The sequence below is a fragment of the Alligator sinensis genome, unplaced genomic scaffold (assembly GCF_000455745.1).
Source record: "Alligator sinensis unplaced genomic scaffold, ASM45574v1 scaffold707_1, whole genome shotgun sequence".
Classification (NCBI taxonomy): Eukaryota; Metazoa; Chordata; order Crocodylia; family Alligatoridae; genus Alligator; species Alligator sinensis.
Genome location: NW_005842065.1, coordinates 1,298,995 through 1,312,451, shown reverse-complemented (window position 1 = coordinate 1,312,451; position 13,457 = coordinate 1,298,995). Strand labels below are relative to the sequence as shown.

General features: G+C 58.9%; 2 protein-coding genes across 4 annotated transcripts in view; both read left to right on the top strand.

Moving 5' to 3' along the window:
• The window catches only part of CCDC130 (coiled-coil domain containing 130), a 7,048-nt gene extending 583 nt beyond the window's left edge, over positions 1-6,465 (top strand). The window contains exons 2-11 of one of the 2 annotated variants that reach the window (XM_025203820.1): positions 255-285; positions 698-751; positions 1,301-1,383; positions 1,763-1,818; positions 1,971-2,031; positions 2,328-2,426; positions 3,198-3,340; positions 3,443-3,615; positions 4,267-4,405; positions 5,119-6,465. In XM_025203820.1, coding sequence (XP_025059605.1) covers positions 283-285; positions 698-751; positions 1,301-1,383; positions 1,763-1,818; positions 1,971-2,031; positions 2,328-2,426; positions 3,198-3,340; positions 3,443-3,615; positions 4,267-4,405; positions 5,119-5,429 — 1,122 coding nt within the window. In that variant the 5' untranslated portion in view covers positions 255-282 and the 3' untranslated portion in view covers positions 5,430-6,465. The remainder of the gene's footprint in view (positions 1-254; positions 286-697; positions 752-1,300; positions 1,384-1,762; positions 1,819-1,970; positions 2,032-2,327; positions 2,427-3,197; positions 3,341-3,442; positions 3,616-4,266; positions 4,406-5,118) is intronic. The other variant, XM_006023405.3, reaches the window with a different exon arrangement.
• A 728-nt stretch (positions 6,466-7,193) lies between these two features.
• MRI1 (methylthioribose-1-phosphate isomerase 1) lies at positions 7,194-12,351 on the top strand. Of its 2 annotated transcripts, XM_006023403.3 has the most exons (8): positions 7,194-7,384; positions 7,983-8,224; positions 8,299-8,471; positions 8,929-9,105; positions 9,437-9,661; positions 10,934-11,060; positions 12,169-12,224; positions 12,320-12,351. In XM_006023403.3, the coding sequence occupies exons 1-8, from the start codon at positions 7,253-7,255 to the stop codon at positions 12,349-12,351; spliced, it is 1,164 nt and encodes a 387-aa protein (XP_006023465.1). In that variant the 5' UTR covers positions 7,194-7,252. The 2 variants fall into 2 exon arrangements, with proteins under 2 accessions (XP_006023465.1, XP_014375377.1); XM_014519891.2 differs by lacking the exons at positions 12,169-12,224; positions 12,320-12,351 and having other exon boundaries at positions 9,437-11,076.
• Positions 12,352-13,457: the final 1,106 nt, after the last annotated feature.

Genomic DNA, 13,457 nt, shown 5'->3' with positions numbered 1-13,457 from the left:
CCCCCCCCCTGACTCAGTCTTCCCCCTCCCCCCCAACCTGGCAGATTTGGGGGTGCCTAAAACATGGCTTAGTCTTGCTACATGTTCAGGAACATGCTTAGTGGGCACTGCTGAATCCCATCCTGGGGGAGCATGTTGGCTGTGACCCCATCATGCTGGGACAGGGGTTGCTGGGATGTGTTTAAACAGTGCGCAAGGACCAGAGCTACTCTCCGGGCCACAAGTGACACTGTCTCCTCCTTCCTTCCCTGCAGCCTGGAGCAGAGCTAGAAGCTTTTCACCATGGTGAGTGCCACCAGGCCTGGTCCTGCTTCCAGCTGCAGTCTCCAGTGCCTTCCCCCCCACCAGTTATGACCCCAGCAGTCTTTCCTGCCCAAGTGCAGGGGGGCTGGACCTGAAGATCTTGTAAGGTCCCTCCCAGCCCCTAACAACTATGAATCTCTGAGGCTGCCATAAATAACCTGGTATTTTTTGATGAATCAAGCTTGTTTCTTTTCCCCCTTCCAGCATCAGCTTCTTGGCTGCTCCATTCCTGGTTTCAGCTTCTCCCCCTGCCCTTTAAGTTGACTTTTAAAATTAATAAAACCCCCACTGAGGCTCCTGTCTTGGCCCCTCCAGTTAGAGAAGACCTGGGTGTCACCTAAGGAAGGTACCAGGCTTCTGGGAGCTGAATTGCTTCCCCCTTGGTTTCTTACAGGGAGAAAGAAAAGGCGTGAACAAGTATTACCCCCCTGACTTTGACCCGGCAAAGGTAAGGGCAGGGCATGGGGGGCTCTGGGCATGGACTCAGTCCTTTGGTGCACTGGGGTCAGGCTGGGTTTAGTCGCTGCTCTCCAAAGGGCTTGCATTAGGGAGAAGGCCAGAAGCCAGGACTCCTGGTTTCCCTTCCAGATATGAGAGGGGCATGTGGTGGGCAGGGACTGGGGAGGACCATTTCTGTCTCCCTGGTAAGTGCCAGGCTCTGGGGGTGAGAGAGAACTGGGATGCAAGACACCTGGGTTCCACATTGGGGGTAGGGGGTTGGGAGTGGGAGTCATCCCAGGTGGAAGCTGGGTCCTGATGACCCCCTACCCCCACCTCCCCTGTCCTGCCTCTGACCCCTTGTGGGACCTGGAACACCCATCACCAGCCACTCCGTGCCTCAGTTTCCTTGTGGTAAAAACAGGGCCACAGATGCCAGCCCACCCAGATGTGGCCATCCTTCCTACTAGGGCAGCTCCCTCCTCCCTTTCCTTGAGTCCCTGACTCCCTTTGAGCACCTGTGGCCCTGCTCACAGCCACCCCTTGTCCTCCTTTGCAGCATGGCTCCCTCAACAAGTACCGGCACAGCCACCCGTTGCGGGAGCGGGCCCGCAAGCTGTCTCAGGGCATCCTCATCATCAGGTAAGAGCACCCATCCTTCCCTACCCCAGCCCTCTTCTGGGGGAGACACCCTGGCAGGGCACCATGGGGGCTGGGATTCTGCTCCCAGCAAGTTGTGCTTATGCTGGGGGCAGGGGTGGGAGGGTGCAGGGCTCCTGGGTTTTATGCTTATGACTGCACAGAGTGGCAGAGGGATGAGGTTGGCTCTGAGCTTGGGGCGGGGAGTGGGAGGGGGATGGTCTGTGGGTGACCCAAGGCTGCAGGCATTCTGGGAATGATCATCCTGGGGTGGGAGCTGGACCCTCAAGGAGGGGCTTGGAGGCCAGTGCTGGCTAGGCAAGAGGGTCCCTGGGGAGTACCACAGTCACCAGCAGCTGCCTCCCGGCCTCCTGTCTGTTAGGTTTGAGATGCCCTACAACATCTGGTGTGATGGCTGCAAGAACCACATTGGAATGGGTAAGATCTGCCCCCTCAGGGGAGGGCCCTGGACCTCTCCTTGCAGAAGGGCAGGGGCTTCTGACACATGTGTTGACATGTGATGTGTGGGGAGGGGAGGGGAGGGGAGCAGGGGCTGGAACAGCCCCTGACACCCATTTCCCTCTGCGCAGGCGTCCGGTACAACGCAGAGAAGAAGAAAGTGGGGAACTACTACACCACACCCATCTACAGGTGGGTGCTGGGAGGGGCAGAGAGACACCACACACAATCACTAGAGTGGCCTTTGCTCTCAGGCAGGGTGTGATGGAGCCTGTGGGGGTAGGAGAGCTGCTACAGACCAGACCACACAGGGCCTTGGATGATGATGATGCCTCTGTGGGACTAGAACACGGATCTTAGTGAATCCTAGAGAAGGGGCTGAAAGGGACCGTTGGAAGTTACCTAGCGTCCATCCCCCCTGCCTGAGGCAGGATCACCCCTGTCCAAAATAGCCCAGACAAATCCAGTATCTAATTTCTCTTTGTAAGACTACGATCAGCCCTGACACAGCACCAGACCTCACCCTCCGACCCCGCCACAGGAAAAGCAAGGAGACGGCTTCGGCCAACGTCCTTCTACTGTAAAAGGTTATTAACACACTCCAGAGATCCCAGGCCAAGACCATGCCCCTGCTATAGAGAAAAGTGAACCACCCTCAAGTCCATGCTAGTCTGACCATGAGGTCAAATTCCTTCCTGATCCCAAATCTGGCATTTGGTCTGAGCCTGAGCAGCAGGGCAAGACCCTTTCCTCTGGGTTCGAGTCCCAGCAGGAGCATTGGCACAGCGCAGTTACAGCCTGGGCTGCAGCCAACACCCATTGCCTCTGAGGGAAGCTTAACGCCGCTGCCCCCCCACCCCCCGATAATGGTATCAGCAATGATGGAGGGGTGGGTGGGGGCAGGAATTCCCCTCCTAGCCCCATGCAGGAACTGGCAAAGCCTAGAAGTCTGGGAGATCCCTGTAGTAGAGCACAGGCATCGCTAGGCCTAGCTCATCCCCCAACCATCTGGAGGCTTGATGCACCCCCACCCCCAGGACAAGTGTCTGTATCCACTGGAGGATGGGTTTAGTCAGTACCAGGACAGGAAGCCAACATTCCTGGGTTTCTTCCTTGTTACCTCCCTTGTCTGTTCTCTCTCCCCAGCCCAGCCATGGTGAACGTGAGGGGCTGTGGGCTTGGGGCACCCCATGAGGCATCTGGTAGCCCACATGTGGAGCCCCTAGGGCAACCGTGTTACCAGGGTGGCTTCAGCTAGGCTCTGTCCGGCCCTAGCAAGGGCCGACAAAGGGGGCAACAATGGGGGCATGAGGGGCAGGGGGGAGAGGCTGGGAGCTGACATGGCCCTTGGCCCCCAGGTTTCGGATGAAGTGTCACCTGTGCGTCAACTACATTGAAATGCAGACAGACCCGGCCAACTGTGACTACGTCATCGTGAGCGGCGCCCAGCGCAAGGAGGAGCGTTGGGATCCACAGGACAATGAGCAGGTCCTGGCCACTGGTGAGTGCCCTGTGCTTGTATACACTACCACCCAGCTCCTGCTTCTGCCCCTGCCCCCAGCCAAGCCAGTGCATCCACGTGTCCCCTGGCTGTTTCCCCCAGAACACGAGGAGAAAAAGAAGCTGGAAACAGATGCCATGTACCGGTTGGAACACGGCGCCACTGATCAGGGCAAGCTGCAGCGTGCCCTCCCCACCTTGTCCAACATCCAGGAGGCCCAGAGTGCCTGGAAGGACGACTTTGCGCTCAACAGCATGCTGCGCCGCAAGTTCCGGGTCAGGGCTGGCTTCAGGGGGCGGGTGGGACTCATGGCCACAAAACTCAGCTCTCTGTGCCTGGTGGGAGGATGCTTCTGCTACCCCGATGTGCCCTCTGTTACCCTCCACCTCTGCCAGGGCCCTTTCATTTCCCTGTCTGTACCCTTCCCCACCCCCACCCCCAACAGCTTTACTAGAGCCCTTGATCCCAGCCTGTGTGCCCCCTGCTCTCCCTCTCCAGCTCTACCAGGGCCCCTAAATCCCAGCACCATGCCCCTGTTACCCCCTGCTCCCCTCCCCGGTCTTACCAGGGCTCCTTCATCCCTGCCTGCACCCTCTGCCTCCCCCCCTGGGATCCTTAATCTCAGCCCAAGCCCTCTACCTGCTTCTACCCCCTCCAGCTCTACCAGGTCCCCTCAATCCCAGCCCACACCCCTGCCCCCTCAGCTCAAGCTGGAATTGAGAAGACCTGGTAGAGTCACCAGCCCCACCCTGGTTCTACCAGGGGCCCCCTGATCTCAGCCCCGTCACCCTGACCCACTCCCCAGCCACTGTCTGCAGCCCTTTGCAGTCTCACCCCACCTTGCGCTGGGTTGGATCTGGGGCAGCCAGAGGGTTTGGTTGCCCCCAAGGTGTTGACGGCTACCTGCCCCCTCCTCACCCACCCAGGAGGAGAAGAAGGTGTTGCAGGAGGAGGAGGAGAAAGACCAGGCGCTTCAGGCCAAGGCCAACCTGAGCATCCCGCTAGTGCGTGAGGCGGAGGAGGACCGGCGCCTGGCCACCCTGCTCACCTATCGCAGCCCCGACTGTACGTTCCTGGCCCCACACATGGGGATGCTGGGCTCCAGCCTGGCTGAGGGGGTGGGCACGGGCAAGTTCACCACCACCAGGGCTGGTTGGACAGAAGAAACAGAGACTGGCACCCCGGACTCCTGGGTTCTCCTGGGGGAGAGGACTAGAGCCAGGACCTCTGAATTCTGTTGCCAGCTGTGATGAGGGGTCTGATTCATAGAGAACAGAGACACAGTGAGAGCCTGGACTCCTGGGTTCTCGACCTAGCTCTGGAAAGGGCAGTAGAGCCAAAAGCCCTGCAGGATGCCTAGGTTCTCCTCCCCACTCTGGGAAGGGGAGTGGGGTTTAAACTGAGGTTAAAGCCAGGACGCCTGGGTTCTCTTGGCAGCTGGGAAGGGTTTGATGGTTAGAGCAGAGAGGCAGCAAGCCCAGACTCTTGGGTTTTCCTCTCAGCCCAGGAAAAGGGACTGGGGGCTAGAGCCAGGAACCTGGATTCCCAGGTTCTTCTCCCCACTGTGGGAAAGGGAGTGTGGGGTCTAGAGGTGAGAGTTGGGATGCCTGGCTTCTCTTGTCAGCTGGGAGGGGCTGTGAGCCTGGACTCCTGGGTTCTCCCCACTCTGGGAGGGGGAGTAGGGTGTGCAGCCAGGACACAGGGCTGCTCCCAGCTCTACTCCTGGGCTGCACAAGGTCTCTGACCAACCCTCCCCACCCCTCATCCTCTCCTTCCAGCCTATGAGGACAAGCAGAAGCAGAAGCGCACAGAGATCTCCAGCCGCTCCTGGTTCCCCAGTGCCAAGGCTGGCGATGCACTCAAGCTGCCAGGTCTGGGCACAAAGACCTCTTCTTCTCCAGCCCCCTGTGACCACCTGGGCATTGTGCGCCGTCGGCCAACAGATGTCCCCCGGGGCCTGGCTAGCCTAGGGGATGCCACAGAGACACCCTGCGCCCTCCCTACCTCACCAACCGCTGGACCCTCTGGCCCCCCTCACTCCCTGGTCCCAGACTACTCGGGCTCCGGCTCTGACTCGGATGGTGAATGACCTACCCCCCATGAGTGCAGGCTGGGCACAGAGCTGTCCCGTTGTTGCACAGAGGACTCCTGGTTCCTGACAGAACCTCACAGCCGACCTGGAGGAGCTACAGCTTGGCCAGGCCCCATGCCTGGGCATCAGTGCCCCCTTCAGGACCAACCCAGAGTGGCATCTTCCTCCCCCTGCCTGGGTATTTATACAGCACCATTTCTGTGCCCCCCCACCCCCCCAATCCTAGTCCAGACCCCTGTGCAAAGAGGGGATCTCCTACCAAGCTCCCCCCACCCCCAGCATGACTTGGAGCCCGGTTCATCGCTGCTCCAAGGAAAGAGGCAGCTCCCCTGGGGGCCACTGCCCTGGGTGGGGGCATAGGCCCCCCCTGAAACTGGTTGCTGCCACCAGCAGCTTCTGCGGACAGTTGCTGATCACTCCTGATGCCGCTGCTGGTGGCTTCTGCAAGCAGTTGCTACTTGCCACCCTGCCGCCAGTGCTGCCACCTGCAAATTGTGCCCCTCAGTCTCGGGAGGCACCAGTCGTGCGGGGCGGGGGCTGCCAGCCAAGCCCCCAGCTGGGAGAGAAGGGAATGGGTTTTAACAGCAATTAAAGCCATTTAATGAACCTATGGCTCTAGCTGGCTTGGAGAGGGGCCCAGTGTACACACCCCAGGGGTTGAGTTGCCCACCTCCCTTCAGTTTCTGTCCGCAGCTGTGGGAAGGCAACAGGGTCTAGTGGTTAGCGCAAGAGTCCAAGACACCAGGGTTCTGCCTCCACCTGTGAGAGGAGAGAGGAGGCCAATGGGTTCTGGCAGGGAAAGGTGGGGCAAAGCCCAGACAGCTGGGCTTCATCCCCAGCTGTAAGAAGGAAGTGGGGTCCAGTGGTTGGAGTAGGGGTGGGGGCAAGGCTGGAAGCCAGGATACCTGGGTTCCCTCCCCAGCTCTGGGAAGGTGGTGGGGCCCAGTGGCTAGAGCAGAATCCCAGGACTCCTGGGTTCCCTTCCTAGCTTTGGAATCAGAACTTGTGGTAGAGAGATATCTTTTACTAAACCAACTAGATGTTTGCAAAAAATTCTTTAATTACAAGCTTTTGGACATAAACACCCTTCTTCAGGCATAGGAGAAAAGATTGTAAAAGTTCTGGGCAAAAATGAAAGTTCATAGGAGAGTTGAAGGTGTGGTAAAATCTGTTTGGAACAGTTTATTTTATGCAGATTGGGCTCAGAGAAAAGTTGGACTAGTCTGTTTACCTGGAAGTTGTTTGGTGGTAAGCAGCATGTAGTCACCTTTCCTTCTGTGGTTATGGTGTTTCATAAAGCACAGAGGAGTAAAAAGGATGGAGTGCTCTTCTGGGCAGATAGTTCTTAGCTGGTAAAGTGTCTCAGCTCTCTTGTGAAGCTCTGTGATAATGCAAATTACCTCGAACAAAGGTAGGAGCAAGGTTTCAGGTGGTCAAGCTTGGTTCTTCCTTGTAAAACTGATATTTTAAAAAATTGGCTAAAACTCAACTCTCCTATGAAATATGATGTTTTATTTGTACCTAGAACTTTTATAATCTTTTCTCCGATGCCTGAAGAAGGGTGTTTGTGCCCGGAAGCTTGCAATTAAAGAAAATTTTTTTTGCAAAAATCTAATTAGATTAATCAAATATATCATCTCTGCCCTGAGTTGTGATTCCTTTTGCCTCTAGACCAATAGGCTACAGGCTGGACCCTCCCCAGCTCTGGACGCGGGTGCTCGGACACGTGGGTTCTGCCGGTAGCGGGGGAGGGCCGAGCCTGGGGGCCACTCCCAGCGGGGGCGGGGCCTGGCCTGGAAGCCTGGGTCCGCGCCGCTGCCATGGTGCTGGAGGCGCTGCGCTACCGCCGCGGGTCTCTGCAGATCCTAGATCAGCTGCAGCTGCCGCAGCGGAGCTGCTACCAGGCGATCCGGGGCGTGCGGGATGGGCAGGCGGCCATCCGGGACATGCGGGTGCGCCTCGCCACGTGCTCCCCCTGCCCCATGGAGCTGGGCGGGGGGGGGCAGGGAGACACCCCCAAGGGAGCGGGCCCCCGCAGGTGTAGGAAGCGAGGGCATGGAGTTGGGGGGGAGGCAGGGAGGAGTCCCCCCAGGGTGATGGGGGGGCGGGTCCTGTATGGAGCTGGGGGAAGGGAAACGGGGTGGAGAGGCAGGGAGATGGGGCCTCAAGGGAGTAGGGAGGGGAGATGCAAGGCTGTGGCTCCCCTGGGTTCTGTAGGGGTCTGGGCTTTGCCCGCGGCCCCCCCCCAGGTTAGGGGAGGGAGAGTCTGCACTTGGGAGGCCCCAGGCTGGGAGGGGGGGAAGGTTCCCCCCCATCTCCACCCCCCTTGCTCTCAGGTGTGAGGGAGCCCCCCCTGGAGGCTCAGAGCTGCAGGAGGTGGGGTCAGGGCGTGAGTTGGACAGGTCCCCCCACCATCTCTAACACTCCCTTGCTCCCAGGTTTGAGGGTGAGTGGAGGCAGGGAGCCCCCACCAGGCTCATGGCTGCACAGGGTGGGGGTCATGAAGCTGGAGCACAGTTAGGGCACATGCTACATCCCCCCCTCCCCTAGGTGCGGGGTGCTCCAGCCATTGCCCTTGTGGGCTGCCTGAGCCTGGCGGTAGAGCTGCATGGGGGCACAGCTGGGGGCCAAGACGCTGCCACGGTGGCCACCTTCGTGGGGAAGGCACTGCAGGACCTGGCCAGCACCCGTCCCACAGCCCGCAACATGGCGCAGGCAGCTGAGAAGCTGGGGGCTGCAGTCACGCATGAGGCCCAATGCCCGGGTGCCACAGCCAACAGTGTGCGGGAGATGTGAGTAATGGGGATGGTGGGGGGGCAGCTGGGCTGGGCCAGGCCAGGTCTTGACAGCTATCTGCTCCCCCCAGCGTCATCCAGCTAGCGGAGGAGATGCTGGAGAAGGACCTGCAGGATAACCGGCGCATCGGAGAGCTCGGGGCCACCTGCATGATGCGGGGGGTGGCACCACAGGGCCAGGTGACAGTGCTGACCCACTGCAACACTGGGGCGCTGGCTACTGCTGGCTATGGCACTGCCCTGGGTGAGTTGGGGCTGGACAGGGTTTCCCTACACCAGGTAGAGGGAGCTGGCTTGGCTTGGTTTCAACTATCAGGCCTCGCTGCCTCGTCCCCAAGAGGAGCCCAGGTGTCCTGGTTCTCTGCTTTGATTGCCAACTTGGGTGGGGGAGGTTGGAGCAGAACCCAGGAGTCCTGGCTTTGGCCTGCTCTAGCAACCAGACCTCCATCTCCTCTTGGAGCTGGGAAGGGGAGCTTAGGAGTCCTGGCTCCCAGGCCCCCTACATCAGGCATTGATTGCCAACCTGCCTCTCTCAAGCAGAACCCAAGCATCCTGACTCCTATAGTTTGCTCTAACCACTAAACTTCTCCCACTTCCAGAGCTGGGAATAGAACCCAAGCATCCTGCTCCCTCCCCCAGCCAGCTCCTTAACCTTCCTTCTTCCATCTCATCATCCCTGTACTCCCCGTCTTGCCTCGCAGGTGTCATCCGGGCCCTACATGCCCGTGGCTGCCTGGAACATGTGTACTGCACAGAGACACGGCCCTATAACCAGGGGGCCCGGCTGACAGCCTATGAGCTGGTTTATGAGGGCATCCCAGCCACCCTCATTGCCGACAGCGCAGCTGCCCTGGCCCTGAAGGAGAAGGGCATCTCCGGTAAGTGAAAGCCCAGCCGGTCTCTCCAGCTTCCCCAGCCTGGTGCCAGCTGGCCCCCTGGCCTGGCTCTCAGACCCTGGGTTCCCCATCTAGGACAAGGACTTTGATTTTGGGTGAACAAGGGAGGTGGGCACAGCCAGAAAAGCCCTGGGTCTCCTGCCTCCTAGACTGGGCCCCTCCATCCCAAACAACCTCCTCTCCCCAGTAGGGGGATAGATCTTTCTAGACCATATCCCGCTCCTCAGGGGCCCTGTGGCTGCCTTGGGGTCCCTCCAAAATGCAGGGTCCCTTCCCCCTGCTGGCTGCCAACTCCTTTTATCTCCTTGCCCAGCCATCGTGGTAGGAGCTGACCGTGTGGTGGCCAATGGTGACACAGCCAACAAGGTGGGCACCTACCAGCTGGCTATTGCTGCAATGCACCATGGCGTGCCTTTCTACGTGGCGGCACCCAGCACCTCCTGTGACCTCAGCCTGGCCACTGGGGACCAGATCATCATTGAGGAGAGGCCCAGTCAGGAGCTGACAGACATCAACGGCATTAGGATCGCAGCACCTGGTATAGAATCGGAGCCACTGCTCTGCAGGGACCTCCAGGAATCACCTAATGTAACCCCCTGTTTGAGGCAGGATCATCCTTGTTCAACCATCACAGTCAAATCCATTGTCCAAACTCTTAGTAACAGTACAGTCAACCCTGATGCAACACCAGGCATTGCACCTGACCCTGCCACAGGGAAATCAGGGGAACCGCAGTGGCCAACATCCTGCTGCCGTAAAAAGTTGTTAATATACTCTTGAGATCCCAGGAAGCGGCTGTGTCCTTACTACAGAGAAAGGCAACCTACCCCCAAGTCTGTACCAGCCTGACAAGGGGGTGAAATTCCTTTCTGATTCCAAGTGTGTCAATCTGACCCCGAGCAAAGGGGCAAGACCCTCTAGCCAGGAACCTCTGAGGTTAAGTCCCAGCAAGAGCACTGGCACAGCCCAGTTGCCACCTCCAGACCCCCAATCATAGAATCCTAAAATAGTGGGGCTAGAAGAGACCTCCAGAGGTCACATCCAGTCCAACCCCCTGCCTGAGGCAGGATCAGCCCTGTCCAAACCAGCCCAGACAAGTCCATCATCTAAACTCTTCGTAAAACTACTGTCAGCCCTGACAGATCACCAGACATCACCCTCAACTCTGCCACAGGGAAAGCAGGGGGACCACGCAGCCGGTGTCCTGCTGCTGTAAAAGGTTGTTAATACTCATTTGAGAGATCCCAGGCTGTGCCCCTGCTACAGAGGAAAGCAACCACCCCCCACTCCTCCCAGTTTGTACCAATTTGACCAGGGGGAAATTCCTTCCTGACCCCCAATGCAGTGTAGGTCTGACCCTGAGCAGAGGGGCAAGCCCCTTTAGCCACGACCCTCTGGGGTTGAGTCCCAGCAGGAGCATTGGGACAGCATAGTCACCATCCCCAGTCTGGGCAACATTTAAAAAATCAAAGTTACAGTCAATGCCTCTAAGGAAGTGGAAAATAAACCCTGAGACAAGTAGCAGCAGGAGGCACTGGGAAAAATATTCCCTCCTAGCCCAATGTGGCAGCCAACAAAGCAGCCTGGGAGATCCCCAGAGCAGAGTGGGTTGAGCTACCTCCAGATTATGCTTGTCCAGCCTCTCCTTGAACCCCGGCAAGGATGGAGATCTCCCCACCACACACTGTTCCCTAGGCAGAGAGATGGGGAGGGAGCTTCTGGCTCAGTGGGATGCAGCTGAACTGGTGGGGAGGGGGGACCAGCTGGAGGGGCCCATAACCAATGCCGTGTTATGTTTTTTTCTGCCCAGACATTGGCGTCTGGAACCCGGCCTTTGACGTCACTCCCCACGACCTCATCACTGGCGGCATCATTACAGAGCTTGGGGTCTTTGCCCCCGCAGAGCTCCAGGAAGGCCTGAAACAGGCCTCCATCAGGTGATGCACGCCCCCGCATCCTAGGCCAGCTGTGCCTGGGTGGACTTGACCGGGGCTGCCAGCGCTGGGGGGTGTCCGGTGCAGACCCTGCTTTGTCTGCAGCTAATAAACCCAGGTTGCCTTTTATACTGTCAGGCTTGTGATTCCTACCTCCAAATGGAATTGGTGTTCCCTACCCTGTGTCCTAGGGTCTGTAGTGCTCGGGAGAGTCTCTGGAGGCAGGGGCCTCCTGTGTGGAGTTTCCCCTGTCCTGGCTCTGGGCCACGTGGGGCTTTTGCTTTCTCTCTGCTCTCGCTGCTGAGGATGGCTGTGCTGGGCACGCCACGCACACATATGCACACGTGTGCTCTGTGCAGCTCCGTGCACAGGGAGCGACTGCATGGGACAATGCAGTGGAGATTCCAGGACTGGGGCAATTACACCCCAGCCGCCTGTGTCCCAGCATGCATCGCCCCAGGCTGCCTAGCCCCTCTGTATCCTAGCATGCCCTACTTCCGCCCCTCTCTCCCGGCATGCCGGGCGGAACGGAATTACCTCGGTTTCCGGGCATGCCCCGGGGGCGGGGCTTGCTACCCCAGTGTCCCGGCGTGCCCTGCGGCGCCCCGACAACGCCAAGATGGCGCAGGGTGGACGGAAGCTGCCGGCGAAGCGCCCGGGCGCGGTGAAGAAAGCGGTGGTGGGCCGAGGGCCTCGCAAGGGAGGTTAGAGCGGGGGGAGCCTTGGGCATGGAGGGGACTTGGGGCCAGGAGCAGAGGGCTATGGGGTAGGGGGGTGCTGGGGGGCTGAGGTGTGGGAGGAGGTGCAGGGGCTCAAGGCCCTTTTTTGGGAGAATAGGACTTCATTGTGGCATTTGGGTCCCACTGTGCTGGGATGCTTTTGGAGTGGGGGCAGCTCCTGGGCTTCCCTATCCCATTTCCCGAGGAGGTGCAACTCCAGAGCCCAACATTATGCTCTCACACGGAGGGCAGGAGGGTTTGGATATCTCCCTCTAGCTTTCAGGCACCCCTGGAACCTGCAGTGTCACCCATTCCCTCCTAGCCTGGTGCTGTTTTGAGGAGGGGCAGGTCTGCTCCCATCCTCCTTCATCTCTTCTTTTCCCCCACCTCAGGCCGTGTCATCGCCCCCAAGAAAGCCCGAGTGGTGCAGCAGCAGCAGCTGAGAAAGGTGAGGGGCAGTGTGGGGCCTCAGGGTACTAACCCCCCTCCAACCCAACCCTGTCAGGGTCTTACCCCCCTCTCCACCCTCTCCCCCTCACACAGAACCTGGAAGTCGGCATCCGCAAGAAGATTGAGCATGAGGTGGTGATGAAAGCCAGCAGCAGCCTGCCCAAGAAATTGGCCCTTGTCCGGGCTGCGCCATCTGGAACCAAGAAGGTCCAGGATCCCCCTGGCAAGATGCACCCATGACTGGTGCCCTAGCAGCAGCATTGCCCAATCCTCCCCCCTGGGACTCCAGCCCCATCCCACACCTTGCCTGATTTATGCCACAGGTGACACGAGCTGCAGAGGTCTCAGCCTGGCAATGCTGAGCGGTGGTGCATGGTGGCTGTGAGGGGTTTCCTGACCTCTTGGCAGCAAGGGCTAGTGGGAGGGAGGGGGTGTCCATGGGAGAGAGGAGGTGCTGCTTTGCCCTTTGATCCTGCTTTAAATTACAGCTATGCTCAGTCAGTGACTGCAAATGCTTTATCCCCAGCTGGATTTCATAGACATTCGGGCTGGAAGGGATCCTGAAGGATCATCTGAGTCCAGCCCCCTGCCCCAGGGGCAGGAAGTCAGCAGGGATCATAGGATCTCAGCAAGATAAATATCCAAATGTCTTGAAAGGAGTCTCCAAGTTCATTTTCTCTTCCCTGGAGAAGAGCTGGAGCTCAGATCCCCAGAGCCATCTGGGGTGGTGGTTTTGTGTTTGCCCCCCTCTCTGCCGAGAGACCCAGTGGCCCTGGGGCATAGGTCATGGCTGAGGAGAGAAAAAGCCCCCTGTGCCCTGTGAGTGACCCACTGGGGTGGAGGAGCCCCAGCCTGGCCCCATCTCCCTCCCCTTGTGCGGTCTGTTCATGGGGGCTGTCTTGGAGCTCCTGTGCTTTTCCCCCAGTCGGTCTAGCTCTTAATAAAGTTCAGTGTGGTGGGGAAAAATGTCCCTGACTCTCTCAGGCTGAGTCTGGCTGGAGGGGCTTGGGAGGCCAGTGCTTGGTGAGGAGCCCTGGTGTCATCTCTTCTCACCAGGCAGCGGAGCTGGGTGTGGATGGGTAGAGAACAGAGGAGCCCTGGGATATACCCCTCCCACCAGAACTTGATCTCCCCTCAATGAGGCAGGGGACTTACTGACCCTCCCTCTCTCTCCCCCCACCAGGGTCTGAGCCACTTGCACCCTCCAAGGAGGCCTAGAAACCTGGGCCAT

Excerpts from the sequence above, each read along its gene's own strand:
- MRI1 (XM_014519891.2), top strand. The coding sequence starts at position 7,253 with ATGGTGCTGGAGGCGCTGCGCTACCGCCGCGGGTCTCTGCAGATCCTA. Across the intron at positions 7,385-7,982 it reads CGGCCATCCGGGACATGCGG|GTGCGGGGTGCTCCAGCCAT; the intron begins GTGCGCCTCGCC and ends CCCCTCCCCTAG. Across the intron at positions 8,472-8,928 it reads TGGCTATGGCACTGCCCTGG|GTGTCATCCGGGCCCTACAT; the intron begins GTGAGTTGGGGC and ends CTTGCCTCGCAG.